The sequence below is a fragment of the Tenrec ecaudatus genome, unplaced genomic scaffold (genome assembly GCF_050624435.1).
Source record: "Tenrec ecaudatus isolate mTenEca1 unplaced genomic scaffold, mTenEca1.hap1 Scaffold_64, whole genome shotgun sequence".
In the NCBI taxonomy this organism is placed as follows: Eukaryota; Metazoa; Chordata; class Mammalia; order Afrosoricida; family Tenrecidae; genus Tenrec; species Tenrec ecaudatus.
The window spans coordinates 394,066-413,492 of NW_027459526.1; the positions used below are offsets into that span (position 1 = coordinate 394,066).

Here is a 19,427-nt window from a genome sequence, read left to right on the forward strand (position 1 = left end):
ACATTTATAGAGGTCTAAATACAGGCATGTATATATGTAAATATATTTATATATAATGATAGGTATATAGGTCTATGGACATATATTTGTAGGTTAAGTATTAAGGTAGCAGACAAACTTTGGGCCTCTAGTCAAGTACTCAATGAAAGAACACTTTGTTTTAGTAACCTGGTATTCTGTGATGTTCACCTTCCCTGACAAGACTGCTGAAGACAAAGCGGGTACATAAGCAAATGTGGTGACGAAAGCTGGTGGTGCCTGGCTATCAAAAGATATAGCATCTGAGGTTTTAAAGGCTTAAAGATAAACAAGCAGCCATCGAACTCAGAAGCAACAAAGCCCACATGAAAGAAGCACACCAGCCTGTGTGATCATGAGGTGTCGATGGAATCAGGTATCAGGCATCAAAGACCCATAACAAAAAAGTCATATCAATGTGAATGAGGGCGAGCAAGGAATGGAGACCCAAAGCCCATCTGTAAAGATGAGCCAGTCATGATGCAGTATAACAGCAATGAAACATACAACTTTTCTAGTTCTTTAATGCTTCCTACCCCCCCCCCCACTATCATGACCCCAATTCTACCATACAAATCTGGCTAGATCAGAGCATGTACACTGGTACAGATAAGAGCTGGAAACACAGGAAATCCAGGACAGACAAACCCCTCAGGACCAATAATGAGACCAGGAGGGGAAGAGCAAAGTGGAGGGGACAAGGGGGAACCAATCACAATGATCGACATATAACCCCCTCCTAGGGATATGGACAATAAAAAAGTGAGTGAAGGGAGACATTGGTTAGTGTAGGACATAAAGAAAAAAATTATAAATTATCAAGGGTTCATGAGGGAGGGAGTGTGGGGGAGGGAGGGGGAAAATGAGGAGCTGATACCAAGGGCTCAAATAGAAAGAAATGTTTTGAAAATGATGATGGCAACATATGCACGAATGTGCTCGATACAACGGATGCATGTATAAATTGTGTTAAGAGCTGTATGAGCCCCTAATAAAGTTTTTTTTTAAATAGCAAATATATGGTAGTTCCGGCTCACCCTGCATTGGGCACCATCAAGGCAAAATATCTGAACCAAAGTCCAACAGCCACCAATTCTATACCCTTGAGATAGCAGTCATCTCCTTCTTTTCACACTAGGGAGTTTCCGCCTTAAGTCCGAGGGCTACAGGTGAATTTGGGGTAAACTCCAGTTCACTTAGTGGAGTTTCCACATTGAGTCCTTCTGGTGTGGCCTGCTATGAAGGATGTTGTTCACCTTGAAAGCGCACAGTCCAAAGTTTGTTAGACTATAGCACATGGCCTGGATCACCAAGGCTAGATGAAAACGAGGTCAAAATTGTCCAATTAGTATAGTGCATACTCTTCCTTTGGGTTCTATGTACACACTGTTATGTATTTCTTTCCCAATGTGAAGTTGCTCCTTCCTGTTCACCCAATAGTAATGCAATCATCTTCTCAGAGACATGCATGCTTCTTTCTCCCCATCTAAACTGGAATCTCCAGAAACGTTTGTTTATCACTCTTGTAGGGGTCTGGGTTGATTTGGAGTGACAGCACAATGTTGTATGGCAGCAACTGATGGTCTTCTCCCTCCCCCCCATTTTGATAAACTGACCCTAGCTGAGGTGAGGTCTCCTCTGTCAAAGTGGTTTTTAAGGCGAACATCAGAGGGAGTGATATATGGTTAATGGACACTTGTTGGTAAAAACAATACTTCTCTCTTTTTAAAAATCATTTATTGGGGCTCATACAACTCATCACAATCCATACATACATCAATTGGGTAAAGCACACTTATACATTCATTGCCCTCATCATTCTCAAAATTTGCTTTCCACTTGGGTTCCTGGAATCAACTCCTCATTTTCCTTTTTTTCCCTCCCCCTCCCTCTCCGCTCCCCACTTCCTTATGAACCCTTAATAATTTATAAATTATTATTTTATCTTACACTGCCCGGCATCTCCCTTCACCCACTTTTCTGTTGCCCATCCCCCAGAGAGGTTATATGTAGAGCCTTGTGATCGGTTCCCCTTTTCTATGCCCCCTTCCCTCCCGGTATTGCCACTCTCACCTCTGGTCCTGAGGGGTTCATCTGTCCTAGATTCCCTGTGTTTCCAGTTCCCATCTGTACCGCTGTGCATCCTCTGGTCTAGCCAGTTGTCTACAGATGGGCATTGGGACCCCATCATGTGCTCCTCTCATTCACTATGATATGATTCCCCCCCACCCCTGGCTTTGGTGCTTGAAACCTGGTCCCCTCAGCCCTTCATGATCACACATGTTGGTGTGCTGCTTCCATGTGGGCTTTGTTGCTTCTGGGATAGATGGCCACTTGTTTACTTTCAAGCCTTTAAGACCCCAGACGCTATATCTCTCAATAGCCAGGCGCCATCAGCCTTCTTCACCACAGTTACCTATGCACACATTCGTCTTCAGCATTTATGTGGGGAAGGTGATCACACAATGATGGATTTTGTTCTTTGGTGTCTGCTACCTGATCTCTTCAAAACTTCGTGTCCACTTAGGCTTGTGTGCTTCTTCTCTGTGGGCTTTGTTGCTTCTGAGCTAGATGGCCACTTGTTTGCCAGACACTATTTCTTTTGATAGCTGGGCACCATCAGCTTTCTTCACCACACAATACTTCTCTTTAGCCAGCCATCAGGTCTCTCCCTGATTTGTAGCCTCCTAGTCACTTGGTCCCTTGACTTCTGACTTGTCCCATGAAACAGGCACCAGGGTCACTGGGCTAACAGTCTAATTAATAATCTCTGTTCTGCTCTCATTGCTGTAGCACTTCTGTTGAGGTGTTTCAGGTCTTTGGATGGCATGGACTCTCCTCTCTTTGCTACTTGAGGCACGGATCTGGGAAGATTAAGATTCTCTGATGGTCCAGCACTATTTTTGAAGAGGGTGTCCTTTTCCCATTTAATGTTTTTGTGGTCATTTGGTGAAAATCAGTTGTCTTTAAGTGGATGCTTTTATTTCTGGGGTTTCTATCCTGTTCCATTGGTCTATGTATCTATCATTATACCAGTACCAGGCTGTTTTGCCAACGTTGACTGTCAAGTAGTGAAGTTGAGGTCAAGTAGTGAAAGCCCTTCTACTTTGCTCTCTTTTTACATTTTTAATTATTATTATTATTTTTAAAAAGATTGCTGTTTCATGGCTTCCCAGAGACTGTTGGAGGAAGAGTGTCTTCTTCCTCCCTCCCAGACTGCCCAGCGGCGACGGTTGCCGGGGAACGCTGGTGCGGTGTGGAGGGATGGCGGGAGGATAAGATGTCCAAGCTGAGTCCGGAGCCAAGTTGGTGAAAAAGAGCTCGGACTCAGCATGAAACAACGAAAAGGTCAAGGGGATGGGGGTGGCCGTGGCCACAAGAAGAGAGGTTTGAGTGACATTTCTACCACCTCTGGTTGAAGGCTAGCTACGCTGCTTTCTGAAACTTACTATTCCTAAAGTCATGTGCAAGATTGCAAAGCCTCCCGCCTGTGTACTCGTCCGAGTGAGATGATGGGGAGAGACATCAGATGGGACCCTTGTTTGTCCCAGGGATGCTTTGCAGACTGAGCCAAAAGCTGTGAGGACCACCACACGATACGCGATTCAGTGCGGTCTGAAGCCATTTACCTCTTATCTAACAGAGATGGCAGTGCTGGTTCTGGACGTCATTACCAAATTCCACCGTCTTCCAGTCGGTGGAGTTCAGATCAGTGGGCTAGCCCAGCTTTCTACAACCCATCAAATCAACGGCTGCTGTACTATTGTTTCACCAACATCTAAGAAACTTGCAGAACTCCAGACGCAATGACGCCAACTGCGGGAGGAAAGCCCAGCCAGTGAACAACGTGTAAACACCTCAGTGCTGGCAGGGGTCTCCACAGGCTGCTCCACCACCCAGGGCTGCATTGGGGTAGGTCTATGCGGTTTCTCCTTGGGGATGTCCTGCAGGAAGTGAGCCTTGGCGGCTCAAGCAGGGAACTGCTAAGGCAGCTGCACCCTGGTCTGACCAACACAAAGCAAGAGACCAGAGAACTAGAAAGGTGAGGCTCACGGAGCCATGTATCCCTCTGCCCCCTTCAATTAACCCCACATGTGTTTATCTGTCAGGTTGGCACAATAAACTAACTACCTCATCCATCAAAAAAACAAAGATCAATTCATTGGGGGGCTCTTACAGCGCTTATAACACATCAGTTATATCAAGTATGTTGCCATCATATTCTAGTTATTTTTCTTTCTATTTGAACCTTTGATATCAGTTCCTTTTTTATCCCTCCCTTCCCGTCCCCCTCCTACTCTGATGACTCCTTGATAAATGATAAATTATTATTTTCATATCTGCCACTGACCGCTATCTCCCCTCACCCATGTTTCTGTTGTTTCTCCCCCTGGGTGGGGGAATTATGTGCCGATCATTGCAATTGGTTCCCCCACTTTCCCCCTGCCTTCCTGGTATTGCTACTCCCATTTCTGTCCCTGGGGGTTTATCTGACCTGGATTCCATATGTCATGAGCTCTTATCTGTACCAGTGAACATGTTCCATTCCAGCCAGAACTGAAAGGCAAGACTGGGGTCCTGATAATGAGGGGAGGAAGCCTCAAAGAACCAGAGGAGTAGTGTGTGTTTCATCGGTGCTATATTGCTCCCTGGTTGACTCATCCCTTTCTTGTTACCCTTCTGTGAGGGGATGTCCTATTGCCTACAAATGGATTTGGGGTCTCTGCTCTGAGCCCCCTTGTTGTCAACAATATTGTTTGTTTTGGGTCCGCTGATGCCAGTTACCTGATCCTGTCAACACCTCATGATCTAACAAGCAGGTGTGCTATCTTCCATGTGGGCTTGTTGCTTCTCTGCTAGACAGCTGCTTGTAAACTTCAAACTTTCAGACCCCAAATGCTATACCTTTTGAAAGGCAGGCATCATCAGCTTTCTTCACCACATTTGTTTATGCACCCATTTGGTCTTCAGTGATTGTACTGGGGGAGTGAGCATCACAGAATGCCAGGTTGTTAGAACAAAGTGTTCTTGCATTGAGGGAGGGCTAGAGCAGAGGCCCAATGTCTGTCCACTTCATCAATGTATTTCCATATGAATATATGTACATAGACCAATACCTCTATTTTATGAATTAATATATTTATATATGTACACATCTATGTTTATATGTCTATCCATAGATTTGCTTCCTAGATCTTTCTTCTGTTGCCTTTTACTTTCCTCCTGCCCCACCTTCACACTCTCCCTTCTCCTGTCTCTTAGTAATTCCTCTCAGCTAGATTGCTGTTGCTCCAACACCCCAAGGATCTCTATGTCCTCCTCATTATTAATTTTAATTCCCTAGTTGTTCCCCTGTCTATGGCATTGTTTGCTCACCGCTCCCTTCCCCTACCTCCTACTCCCCCAAGTCTCTCCGGAACCCTCAGTTCACCTGATTTCTTCTTGGGCTTGCTTCCTATGCCTATTTTTCATAGGTAGGCAAAACAACAACAACAGAGCCACAACAAAAGGAAAACACAAGCTTAAATAAAATTAGGGAAAAAATGAAAAAGCGCACATAATTCCAGGTCTGTCTTCTACCTTTTGACTGTCTCCCCACAGGACCTGGAGGGTTCTGGGAACTGTCCCCCCTACCCTGAAGTCACTGTGGGGGTATCCTCAGGGGCTTTGTGGCTTTTCTCCCATTGCATGTTCCCTTCTTGGTTTGCCCTACGGGGGGAGAGGGGAAGGTGTTAGACCAGACTAACTCCCTTCTGTGTGTCCCCAGTATTGTCCTCTGTCTCGGTATGCTCCATCAAGGGGACATCATGTCTCGAGCTGTTGTCTCTGTGCTTTAGCAGCTCCTCAGAGCTTGGTATGGTGATGTGGGGTCTAGTTCCTCTCTCTTTTTCCTTCTTGGTTTGCTTCCGTGTAGGCATCACAGGAGGGCTCCTCTCCTCAGCCTGTAGGTTTAGTGTTGTCCTTTGTAGCACATACTGCTGGGGAGGGAGTCAGATTGGCTCTGATTAGGGCCAGCCCTGTAGACCTCTCTGTTCATAATTTGCTCCATGCGGCTACATTACCCTCAAAGTTTGGCGTACAGTGGTGGAGTCTGCATTCACACTCCCATTTCTGTGGAGGCATATATAATACCCTCTCACTGGGTGGATTAGTGCCCTGCTCCCTCAGCAAAATCCTAGGCTGCACTCTGGGGATTAGAGTCCTATCTAGGGGGGTGGCTGGGGGTGGGGGTGGGTCTGAGTCAGCCACCTTAGTACACTGAATCTATTGGCCTCTGTACTTCTCAATTTTCTGATCTAACAACAGGTACACCAGGCGGGTGATTGTACATGGACGCCATCTTGACTCCTCCCTCCACTTTGTTCTCTTATGAGAAGTTCTTTGCTTAACTTGGGCCTTTTCCTTCAGAAGTTGGTAATTAGCTTTTAAATTTCTTTAAAGAATGTAGTTGGGGAAAGGGTGTGGAGAATTGAGAAACAAACAATGATTGCGGGAGGGGGAAGGGAAAATTAGAACTGATTGTAAAGATGCATATACAACTCTTTTCAAAAGCGATTTAACTATGGAAGTGTATGATATGGGAAGACTATATTAAGAAAACTGCTAGAAAAAATGAACCAAACTTGACCTATGGTTACCATGGGTGAAGGAGGAAGAGTTTTTATTTAGGGGCATTGAGTTTATGTTAATGGAGTTGGAATAATTTGAAAAAGAATATCAATAATGCTTATACAACATGAAGAGTATAATCAATGGCACTGAATTTTACATGTAGAAATTACTGAATTGGAGAATGTTTTGTAGTGTACACATTTGCCATAACTAAAAAAAATAATGACACAAGTAATGAGTACAAGGAAGAAGTAAATGTTCTCAAATTGATTGAGGTAATTATTGTACAATTCTTTATATAATTGAACTATTGAATTGTAGGATATGTAATTGAAGTGCCAATTAGACTGTTTAAATCAAGAATGAAGTTGAGATTTGTATTGGAATTGTGTTGTATTTGTAGATTGCTTTAAGTAATATTGCCATTTTCACATTCCACAATATTAAGTCCTGTCCATGAGAACAGGATATCCTTCTATTTGTGTAGTTTTCTTGTAATAATGTCCTGTAGTTGTCTTTGTACAGGTGTTTTGTTTCTTTGGTTAGGTATATTCCTAGGTATTTAAACTTTTATGTAGCTATTTAAATGGTTTATTTTTTTAATCTTTTTCAGAACTCTCTTTGCTGGTATATAGGAATCCAATTAATTTCTGCTTGTTAATCTTGTATGCTGTTACTTTACCAAGCCTCTCAAGTGCTTACAACCATCTCTATGTGGAGTAATTTGGGTACTTTCTATATTCTGCTTTGTTTTTGATAGAGGGTTTTCTGTTTTGTGTCGTCGTTTTTGGGCTTTACTTTGTTTGTTTACTTCCTGTTTGTGTTTTGTATGATTTTCTGTATATGAAATCCAAGATAGGAGACAGAAATTTGATTGATAATTGCTCAGGAATATGGCAAAGGAGGATGGAAGAAAATATGGAGCTAACAACAATGAGTATGAGAAGAAAGTATTCTGAAATTGACTGTAGTGATGATTGCACAAATCGTCTTAATATGACTGAATGATTAAATTTTAAGATAAAGTGTATCACAATGAAACTATTTTAAAAAGAAATATGTTAGATTGTTATAAGGTGTTAACTTGGGTGAAATGGAAGATTTCACAAGAGTGTGCTAGTTATATAATCTGTTGTCGATTTGAGAGGATTAAGAGTGAAGGGGTGGAGGTTAGCCTGTCAGTCAGGCCCCTTATTGCTGACCTCATTTGGAGGCACAAAGGAGATAGCTCATTGGAGGTGGGACACACATTCCCTGTGAGACACTAGGGACAATGAGCTGGATGGAGTTATGCTGATGCAGCCAGAGTGGAGCTGGAGGAGCCACTAGGAGACCCCTGACAGTGATGAGATGCTAACAACACCAACTACTGGATCCATAAGACTCCTCATACACTGGCCTGTGATTTTCCTGCATTTGGCATCATTGCATGTGTTTTGTAAGTCTGACGAGGAATTATAGATTGGTATTGGACATATGGACTAATATTGGGCTTATAGACTTGATCTGGACTGGGCTAGGATGTTTTCTTAATGTATAATTACCTTTATGTAAAGGTCTTTCTTATACACATATGAGGGCCTCTCTGGATTTGTTTCTGTAGTCAACCGACACTAGCATATTATGGTGCATTGGGCGTGGGGTACTATAGACACAAATCATAAAGATGGAGAGTGGATCCTTGTTTGACCTCTGCCTGACGATAGTGTTTTCTCTTTGGCTAGCCAGAGGTCAGGCATGTTCATGCAGTTTACTGGGTTTTCTGGAAAGAACATGTGTGTCTATGAATTCATTTATCTAGTTTACCTGGACTAACACAAAAAGGAAGAAGAGAAATCCAGGAGAAAATACATATTAAACTATTGGAGGCATTGATAGTAGTTTAAAGTGCTGAATACAAAATTGGTGATTTTTTTCCTGTGAGTCAGTGAGAGGTGAGTGAGAGAGTAAGAGAGAGAGTGTGTTAGTGTGTGAGAGTGAATGAGCGATTGAAGGAATATGTTGAGAGGGTGAGATAGTGAGAGAGAGACAGTGAGTGAGTGAGTCAGAGAGTCAGTGAGAGAGTGAGAGACTGAGTGAGACAGGAAGTGAGAGAGTCAGTGAGTGAGTGCGATTGAGTTAGTGAGTGACAGAGTGAGTGAGTTATTGAGTGAGAGAGTGAGTGAGAGAGCAGGTTAGACAGTGAGTGAGTGAGTGAGTGAGTGAGTGAGTGAGTGTGAGACTAAGAGTGGGATAGTGAGTATGTGAGTAAGAGAGTGAGAGAGTGAGAGACTGAGAGAGTGTGTGAGAGATAGAGTGAGAGAGTGAGCGAGTCAGAGTGAGTTAGAAAATGAGTGAGTGAGTGAATGAGTGAGTGAGTGAGAGAGTGAGGGTCAGGGAGTGAATGAGTGAGAAAGTGAGTGAGAGAGTTCAGTGAGAGTGAGTGAGTTAGTGAGAAAGTGAGAGAGTGAGTGAGTGAGTGAGTGAGTGAGGGAGAAAATTAGTGAGAGAGAGAGTGAGTGAGAGAATGAGAAAGTGAGAAAGTAAGGGAGACAGTGAAAGACTGAGTAAGAGAGTGAGTCAATTGGTGATATTTTAATGGGCAATATCTACCAAAGGACAAATTTCAGTGGATTAGGGAAGGAGAAATGGAAACAAGAAATATAGGGAGGAATTATGATGAGTGATGATGCATCAAAAGGATTGCAATGTATAAAGTGAAACAAAATAATGTATGAATTTTTGATTATGAAAATGATCATCTGCTCTGTAAACCTTCACCTAATTCATAAAAAAGTTAAACAAAATTGGTGAGCTAAAAGATAATCTCCCATCTAATTTACATTAAAACTCTTATAATATAAAAATAAATAAAGGAATTGAACATATAGAGTAAGATGAAGTTTAGAGTGTATTAAAACACCAAGAAACCATATATAAATCAATGGAGGAGGAGAGATGTACTTACACTATACTTTGGGGAGCATACAATCCCATAATTAAAGGGGAGCAGAATTTATAACCAACAAGGGCATCACTTTGTGGAGTGGAATCTGAGGGCAGCGATGATTATGCATGACTGTTATAGATTGAATTATGTCAGATTGAAATATGTATTGTAAATCTTAACTTCTATGTCTGTGGTTATAATTCCACTTAGTTATAATGCCATTACATTAATGAGGCATTGTTAATGTAGGTTGTATCCTGAGGCATGTTCTTTTGAGATGTAATAGAGATAAAATGAACAGAGAGAAGCAGAGATGGGGAAGGGAAACGCTAAGCCACATGGAGATTGACCAAGAACAGATGCTCAGATAACACAAGGACCTTCCTCTGCAGAAACAGAGAGAGAAAACCTTTCCCTAAAGTTGGCACCTTGATTTCAGACTTTTAGCCTAAACTGTGTCAGAACAAAATGCTGAAACCAACCAATAAAATAAATAAATAAATAATTCCAGAAATGAATGAATCAGAAAATATCAAAACAATACAAAAACGAGCAAAGTTGGTTCTTTGAAAGGATTAACAATGTGATATGTAAAGGAAAAAAAGGAGAAGAAATAAATACTACCAATAAGAAATGAAATGTTCAGCGGCTATGAGATCTGAGTGATCTGGTCGGGCCTCAGTCATCAGACCTCACTGCCCCACCCCTTCCATACTTCAGTGTCGATTCAATAAAGTAATCTGATTGCAAAAAAGAAATGATGTAGGAGACATCATAAAAGAACCAAGTGAAATAAGGATAGCTACACAATATTATGAAGGGCCATACTCCACCAAATTTGAAAACCTAGAAGAAATTGACACATTTCTAGAAACATGTTACCTACTTCAATTAGCACAACTGATATAAAAAACTTAATAGACCTATAACACAAGAAGAAATAAATCAGATCATTAAAAAATTCTCCAAAACAAAAAATCCAGGACTAGATGGTTTTGCTGGAGAATTTTAACAAACATTCACAGAAGATTTAACACCAATACTTTACAAATTAGTCCAGAATACAGAAAAGTGCAATCCACCATGAAACTCATTTTAAGAAGTTTAACTGATACCGGAACCAGGTAAAGTTGTTCCCATCACAAAAAAGTACAGATCAATATCCCGTATGAACATAGATACTAAGTTTTTCAACATATTCTCAGCTAATGGATTTCAACAAGACCTTTAAAAAATACAACATGTTCAAGGGGGATTTATACCAGGTATGCTAGCATAGTTCAATATTAGAAAAACAATCAATGTTATCCACCATATGATCAAAACAAGAGAACCATATGATTACATCAATCAAGGCAGTCAAGTTGTTCAACAAAATCAAACATCCATTTCCCCTCCCAACATAGATTTTTTATAAAAATGCTTAATAAAATGGGAATAAAAGGGAAATCCCTCAACATAATGAAGTTCATATATATAATACCAATGGCTAGCACTTTATTCAACAGAGATAAACTGAAAGCATTTCCTCTCTGAACAGGAACCAGATAAGGGATTTACATTATTACGACCCTTATTTAATATAGTTCAGGAAGTCTTAGCCAGAGTTATTAGACATCAAGTACTATAAATACAATGCAATTCTGGTTCAAATCTCAATACTATCCTTCAAAGAAAAGGGAAAAACTAACCAGTAACTTTATATGGAAAGGAAAGAAAATCAGGATAAGCAAAACAATGTTTTTTTCTTTTCTTAAAAATTTAAACCATTTTATTGAGGGCTTGTAAAGGTCTTATCACAATGCATGTACACATCCATGGTGTCAAGCACATTTGTACATATGTTGCTGTCGTCATTTTCAAAACATTTTCTTTCTACTTGAGTCCTTGGTATCAACTCATTTCCCCCCTCCATCCCCAACCTTCCTCATGAATCTTTGATAATTTATATATTTTTTTCATGTTTTACAGCGACCACCGTCTCCCATCACCCACTTTTATGTTGTCCATCCCCTTGAGAGGGGGTTATATGTCGATCATTGTGATTGGTTCCTCCTTTCTCCTCCCACCTTTCCCTCTCACTACACTCATTATTGGCCCTGAAGGGTTTATCTGTCCTGGATACCCTGTGTTTCCAGCTCTTATCTGTACCAGTGTACATGCTCTGATGTAGCTAGATTTGTATGGTAGAATTGGGGTCATGATAGTGGGCAGGGGGGTGGGGGGAGCATTAAAATACTAGAGGAAAGTTGTATGTTTCATCGTTGCTAAACTGCACCCTGACTGGCTCTCCTCTTCCCTGTGACTCTTCTGTAAGGGGATATCCAATGGTTTACAGGCATAAAAGACTCATTCACATTGATATGATTTTTTGTTCTGCGTCTTTGATGCCTGCTACTAATCCCATCAACACCTCATGATCACACAGGCTGATGTACTTCTTCCACTTTGATGCCTGCTACTAATCCCATCAACACCTCATGATCACACAGGCTGATGTACTTCTTCCATGTAAGCTTTGTTGCTTCTCAGCTAGATGGTTGCTTGTTTATATTCAAGCTTTTAAGACCCCAGACGCTATCTCTTTTGATAGCTGGAAGCTATCAGCTTTCTTCACCACATTTGCTTATGCACCTGCTTTGTCTTCAGGGATCTTGTCAGGGAAGGTGAGCATCATAGAGTGGCAGGTTATTAGAACAAAGTGTTTTTGCATTGAGGGAGCACCCGAGTAGAGGCTCAATGTTCATCTGCTACCTACTTAACATATTAAATATGTACATAGATCTATTTCCCTAATGTTGTATAAAATATATTTACATACATACATGTCTGTATTTAGACCTCTACAAATGTAATTTGCCTCCTAGTTCTTTCCTCTATTTCCATCTAGTTTCCTTTTGTCCCACTGTCATTTTCGGCCTTCATTCAGGTTTCAGTAATTCCTCTCAGCTACATTACCCATGCCCCACCAGGCATTCTATGCCCTCCTCATCGTTGATTGTAGGTCACTTGTTGTTCTCTTGTCCCAGGGTTTGTTGACACCTCCTTCCTTTCCCCTTCCTCCCCGTCTCACGTGTCCCTCCGGAATCATTGCTTCTGTTGTTTTCTCCTCCGAATTATTTATCCCACTTATCTTATCTAGATAAAATGCAGAGCCAATAATAAGCACAAAAACAAGACAGAGAAAAACAAAACAAAAACAACCAAAAAACCAACTACAAGAAAAGAAGAGCCTATAAATTGTTTGTTGATCTGTTTGTGGATCCTGATGGGGTGCCACATCCTGGCCCCAAAGTCTATTTTTGACATTCTCTGGGGACTTCATTGCTTTTCTCCCCTTGATGTTCTGTTGCACACTCTTAGTGTTTTTGCCCTGGTGTGGTGGGGTAAGATGGGGTACAATTCTTGTACTATGTTTCCAGTGTTGTCCTCTGTAGTACTATGGGACAATGAGGGATATCAGGTATCGTGATGGGGCCGGCCCTATGGTCTTCTCTATGCATTGGCTGCTCTGAACAGGAATATTTTCCTCAGGGCTTGGGCCAGGATGTGTTTTACTCTCTCCTTCCATCTTTGTTTGCTCCTGTGTGCTCTCATCAGATGCCCCTCTCCCTGAGCTGTAGCTTCAGTGCTGTCTTGTGACGTGTATTTTCTTGCAGATGGGGTATCCACATAGTTGGGATTGGGGCCGGCCCTGCAGACCTCTTTATTGGTTCCTTTCTTCATGCTAGTATGTTTAAGGAAAACACTATTAAAAAACAAAATAGGAGACCCCTCACTTCCTGATTCTAAAACCTATTACATAGCCACGGATTTCAGAAGAGTAAAAAGAGAACCTATAGATTTGGGAGGCGGGGAAATTCAGATAAAGATATATCAAATAAGTACCCAATTTCTAAAATATGTAGAAAACTGCAGCATCTAAGAAAAACATGAACATTCCAATTCAAAAATAGGCAGAAGACATAAACAAACAATTCACCAAAGATAACATACAGACAGCCAACATGCTCAAGATCACTAGCTAGAAGGAAAATGCAAATGAAAACAAAACAATGAGATACCACCTCAATCTAGCATTAATAGGAATATTTTAAAACAAAAAAAACATAATAAATACTGGAGGGGATATGGAGAGATTGGAACTGTCATACATCGCTGGTGGCGTTGCAGAATTGTACAGTCACTATTTATAACAGTATGGCACTTCCTTAAACAAATGTGAATAGAAATACCATATGACCTAGCAATCTCTTACTTGGCATGTATCCTAGAAAATTAAAGAATCAAACACGAGCATCTATATGCACACCTATGTTTATTGCACACTATCCACAATAGCAAAAAATGATGGAAATAACCAAAATCCCTGTCTGTTGAGGAATGTATAAATAAGCTCTAGTACATATATACTGATCAGAACCTGCCAGTGTCTTGGGAAACATTTGCCAGAGTAAATTATTTGAAATTGTTAACTACCATATGATGAGAACTGATGAACTAATATTAATACGAGGATTTACTGGTCAAATTTTAAAAATCGTTTATATCTTTCATTAAACAAAAACAAAACCCAAACCATAGTTACCCTATAGGACAGAATAGAACTGCCTCGCAGGGTTTCAAAGGCTAGAACCTTTATGGAAACTGACTGCCACATCCTCTTCTCTAGAAGCAAAGTAAGTAAAGTAGCTGGCGGGTGCAATCTGCCCATCCTTTGGTTAGCAGCTCAGCGCTTAACTACTGTGCTACTAGGATTCCTAATTCCTTGTATGTGCTAAATCCTGTCTGTCCCTCTCCCCTCTCCCTCCTCCCCACCGCCCCCACTTTGTCATTGGAAGACACGGCTGATAGAAATAGGTTATGGTAAACTCATGAATAGCTACATCTTTAAGTATTTAAAAGTATGTATTTGCAAGGACTTTATAAAGAGCCGAGGTTATGTGTTTTAGCCCTAAAAATCAAATTGGCGGCAAGCCGCGACTCTTCCTTGCCTCAAACTACTGGAAACTACATCTCCCAGCATGCTCTGCAGGTGGTTGGACCTAATCACAAATAGCCCCGTTGGGCAACAAGGATGGTTGGCTTTGACTGGACTTATTTTTGCTGTACATTTCTATCCCTTTGGACAACTATTTAGAATTTAAAAAATTTATAGGTACCAAACCTTCTTTTGAACTGGATGGTTTCCACGGAGGCAGGCGCATTGTTTTCTCTCAGTCGATGTGGGGCGGGGAAAGCGTTTCCGGAGAGCTCGGGAATAGGAGGGAATGTTGACCAGAGAGCACCTGCGACTGTTCACAGGAGCAGGAACTCGACTCGAACTGAGTCTGCGAGGAGCCGGATCTTAACGGAAGGATTGCCAGTGGAAGATGGAGGAGTCTGAGGATGGTGGGCAGTCGCTGGCCCCGGTTTACATCTACAGTCCTGAGTATGTCAGGATGTGCGACTCCTTGTCGAAAGTCCCCAAACGGGTGAGAAAGTTGGGGACGAAAAATCGTGGGCTTTTTGGTGGAGGCGGGCGGCAATGGAGGCAGTCGACCGGGCAGAGGGGGTGGGGATGGGGCGGCTTTTGGAAGCGCCGAGGATTTTAGAGTTTGGGAAGATCTTCGTGACAAATTTGTGAAGTAATATTGGGTGGAGGAAGTGTTCTCCGAGAGCAGCGTTTATCGGCGGGGTGCCAAAGGACAGGTGGGGTGGGGGGCACAAGGGAGAGGTTGGCACAGAGAGGATGGTGTGGCTTTACTTGAGAATCTCCGAAGTCGTATGGAAGAAGTTGGAGGAGAAAAATTAATTAAGGTCTGGTGTTTTCGCTTTAGCCATTTAGGTAATACCTATATTGTCTAAAGTGTAGGTTCAAGAGGATGAGAACATAGGATTGTGCTCAATTACACTTTCAAGAGAAATTAAGCACAGATTATTTTCTGCCTTTTTTTTGCATGCTGCTTTTTTTTTTAGGCCAGTATGGTACATTCTCTGATTGAAGCATACGCGCTGCATAAGCAAATGAGGTAAGTTATTTTCTTGAGCATAGTCTTTTTTCTCATATGTTTGAAATGAACTTGCTTATCACTAAAGACTCCTAAATGCAATTTTACTTTCCCTCCTTTTTTTAAGCCACTCAGACCAATAGTTAGATCTGAGGGGTAAGGAATCTGGAGTGTTTTTTTGTTTTGTTTTAAGGCTGTGACCCTTTGCTCTTGCTTTTATTTATTTACGTATATATTTATTTTGGCTTATAAGAAGCATGTTATATATAGTTGCTAATAAATGAAATCAATAATAAATATCCCGTTAAACCTTCCATGAATGTGACTTTCTCTTTTTCCCTTCTGTCTGTCCTCCCTTTATAATTTCCTTTCCCTCCTCTCTCCCTGCCCCTGCCCCCACCCCTATTCCTGGGGGAGGCACCGTCTTCGGAGTCTTATCTTTTAGGGTAAAGCTCACTCTTCCTGTAATAATGGTGTCATTAAATTTTTATCTGTTTTAAGAGTGGCTAACTTTGCTAAGCACAATGTTCTCTAGCGTTGCCCTTGGGTGTTCACAGGAGTCGTCTTTTTAAATTGTATGCGTGAAACAGTTTGTTTATTCACACCTCTGTAATTAGTGTTTTGGATTGTTTCCATGCTCTTTGCTATTGTGGAAATTGCTGCAGTAGACATAGTGCGTAGATGTCTGTTTGTGCTTTATTCTTTATTTTTTTTTACGGTGCATGCCCAGTAGAGAGATTGCAAGATCATCAGGTAATTGCATTTGCATTTGTTTCAGGAAGAACAATGCTCCTTTCCCTGGTGGTTGCATAATTCTACAGTCCCATCAGCAGTGTATGAGGGTTCCAATCTCTCTGCATCCCTTCTTTATTATTTTGTGTTTTATTGATTGATAGAAGTGTCGGTGTGAGGTGTTTTCTCATTGTTTTAATCTGTATTTCTCTTATTGCTAATAAACATGAACATTTTTCAGAGGGTTGCTGTCTGCCTCTATGTCATCTTTGGTAAATTGTCAGGGTGGTCAATTTTTGTTTGGGTTATTTGTATTTTTCTTCTTAAGATGTTGTAGTTTTCTGTAAATTTTGGAGATTAGCCCTTTATTTGATGTGTCATTAGTAATTTTTCCCCCCAATACGTGGCTTCTTTTTTTTAACTCTTTCGATGTGCATAAATGTCATTGTTTTAGGAGGCCCCAGCCCTTTATTTTGTCTTCTGTAGTGTGGCTATTTTTCATTACGTTTGGTAGTGTGTTTATGCCTGGCATTAGGGCCCTTAAGCATGTCCCTATTTTTCATTGATGGTTTTTATGGTTGTGTGTTTTATATTTAGGTCTTTGATTCATCTTGAGTTTGTTTTTGTATATAATGGGAGGTGTGAGACCTGTTTCATTTTTTTCCCAAACCATTCTATTAGGAGCTAAGCCAGACATCACACCATTCTGTAGTTCAATCATATCACGCAGTGTTGTAAAATCGCTACCACAATCAGTTTCAAAACATTTTCTTCCTTGAACTCTTTGATATCAGCTCTGCTTTTGGAAGCGGCCATCTAGCTCAGAAGCAACAAAGCACACATGGAAGAATCACACCAGCCTGTGCGATCATGAGGTGTTGAAGGGATCAGGTATAAGGCATCATCAGAACAAAAAAGTGTTACCATAGTGAATGAGGGGAGAGTGCAGAGTGGAGACCCAAACCTCATTTGTCGGCCACTGGAGATCCCTTTGCAGCGGGGTCTAGGGGAGAAGACGAGCCAGTCAAGTTGCAATGTAGCACCGATGAAAAATACAACTTTTCTCTAGTTCCTAAATGCTTCTCCCCTCCCCACCACCCCGCACTATCATGATCCGAATTCTGGCTAGACCAGAGGATGTACACTAGTACAGGTAGGAACTGAAAACACAGGGAATCCAGGGCGGATGATCCCTTCAGGACCAATAGTGTGAGTGGCGATACCGGGAGGGTGGAGGGAGGGTGGGTTGGAAAGGGGGAACCAATTACAAGGGTCTACTTGTGACCTCCTCCCTGGGCAACGAACAACAGAAAAGTGGGTGAAGGGAGACGTTGAACAGGGCAAGATATGACAAAATAATAATTTATAAATTATCAAGGGTTCATGAGGGAAGGGGGAGAATAAAATGAGGAGCTGATGCCAGGGGCTTAAGTGGCGAGCAAATGTTTTGAGAATGATGAGGGCAATGAATGTACAAATGTGCTTGACACAATTGATGTTTGTATGGATTGTGATAAAAGTTGTATGAGCCCCTAACAAAACAATTAAAAAAATACGTGCAGTGTGCATAGGAATTTGTTCATAGTTTTTTTTTTAAAACTATAATCCAGCCCTTCAATGGGTCTGAGGGACAGTGAACTGGCCTCCTGTTTAGAAAGTTTGAGGACCTCTGCCCTAGACACTTATCTTTTAATAGCTGAGCACCATCCGCCTTCTTCACCACATTTGCTTATGCACCCATTTTGTCTTCAGGGATTGTACCAGGAGGGTGGGCATCACAGAATGACAGAACAAAGTGTTCTTGTATTGAGGAAGGGTATGAGCTGAGTCCTGAAGTCCATCCACTACTTCAGTGTATTATTTATAAAAATATGTACATAGGCCAATACTTCTATTTTTATGGATTAATGTATTTACATATGGACACATCTATGCTTATGCCTCTGTCCATAGCTTTTGCTTCCTAGATAATTCTTCTGTTTCTTTTTACCTTCCTTCTGCCTCATCATGCTTGTCCTACTTCTGCCTCATAGTACTTCCTCTTAGCTAGATTGCTGCTGCTCTAACACCCCCAGGATCTCTATATCCTCCTGTTGTTGGTTTTAATTCCCTAGTTGTTCCTCTGTCTATGGCGTTGTTTGCTCACACTATCCTTCCCCCGCCCCCTTCCCCTGCCCCCTTCTCCCCCCAGGTCCCTCCGGGACTGTTGGTCCCATTGCTTTCTCCTCAAGCTTTCTCCTCAAGACAGGTCCCATGCCTGTCTTATGTAAGTGGGCATACCAACAATGGCATCGACCAAACAAAAAGATAACAAAAGATTGAAAAAAGAAAAGAAGAAAAACAGGAAAAACATACATACTTCCAGGTCTTTCCACTGACCTTTATGACTCCCCATTGGTCCTGGGGGAATTCCAGGATTTGCCACTCCTAGCCTGAAGTCTATTTTGGTAGCTCATTAGGGGCTTTGCTTCAGTTGCTGATCTGTTGTGTTCCTTTCTTGATTTGCCCCACTGTGGGGGGTTCAGACCGCACTACCTCCTTGCCACATGTCCCCAGTATTGTCCTCTATTGCAGTATGCTCCAGTAAGGGACAACATGTTATGAGCTGTTGTCGGCCCTACAGACATCTCTGTGTTTTAGCAGCTCCATGCAGGAACGTCATCCTCGGGGCTTGGTGTGCCGATAATGGGGTCTAGACCGACTATCCCTTTATCTTTTTCTTTTTCAGTTTGCTTCCATGTGGACGTGATGTGCCGGCCCCTCACCTCACCTGTAGGTTTAGTGTGGTCTGTTGCACATACATTTAGGGAGGGGGTCAGTTTGGCTCTGGTTGGGGCTGGCCCTGTAGCCCAATCTTCTCATGTATTCTTGCTTGCGGTTACATTGCTCTCATGGTTTGGTGTGTTCAGGCATTGTTTGAAGCCATCTATGTATTTGGCAAACATAAAAATTATATGCTTTCCATTAAAGTTATTTACCATTTCCCAAAACCTTTATGACAAACCAGAAAGCATAGCAAAGATGTCCTATTTCTTTACTGTTAAGTTGGGAGATATTTATTAATAGTGACTTTGATTTTTGATATTTATTAAATAAATAGAAAAGTAGTAGAAATTGGAGCTATTGGATCTGGGAACATGGTCCAA

General features: G+C 41.6%; 1 protein-coding gene across 6 annotated transcripts in view; it reads left to right on the plus strand.

Moving 5' to 3' along the window:
* Positions 1–14,739: 14,739 nt before the first annotated feature.
* LOC142436792 (histone deacetylase 8-like) overlaps positions 14,740–19,427 on the plus strand; it is a 149,535-nt gene continuing 144,847 nt past the window's right edge. For 2 of the 6 annotated variants that reach the window (XM_075540233.1, XM_075540234.1), the window contains exons 1-2: positions 14,753–15,033; positions 15,518–15,570. In XM_075540233.1, coding sequence (XP_075396348.1) covers positions 14,932–15,033; positions 15,518–15,570 — 155 coding nt within the window. In that variant the 5' untranslated portion in view covers positions 14,753–14,931. Of the gene's footprint in view, positions 15,034–15,517; positions 15,571–19,427 lie in introns of all 6 variants that reach the window. The other 4 variants (XM_075540231.1, XM_075540232.1, XM_075540235.1 and 1 more) reach the window with 4 other exon arrangements.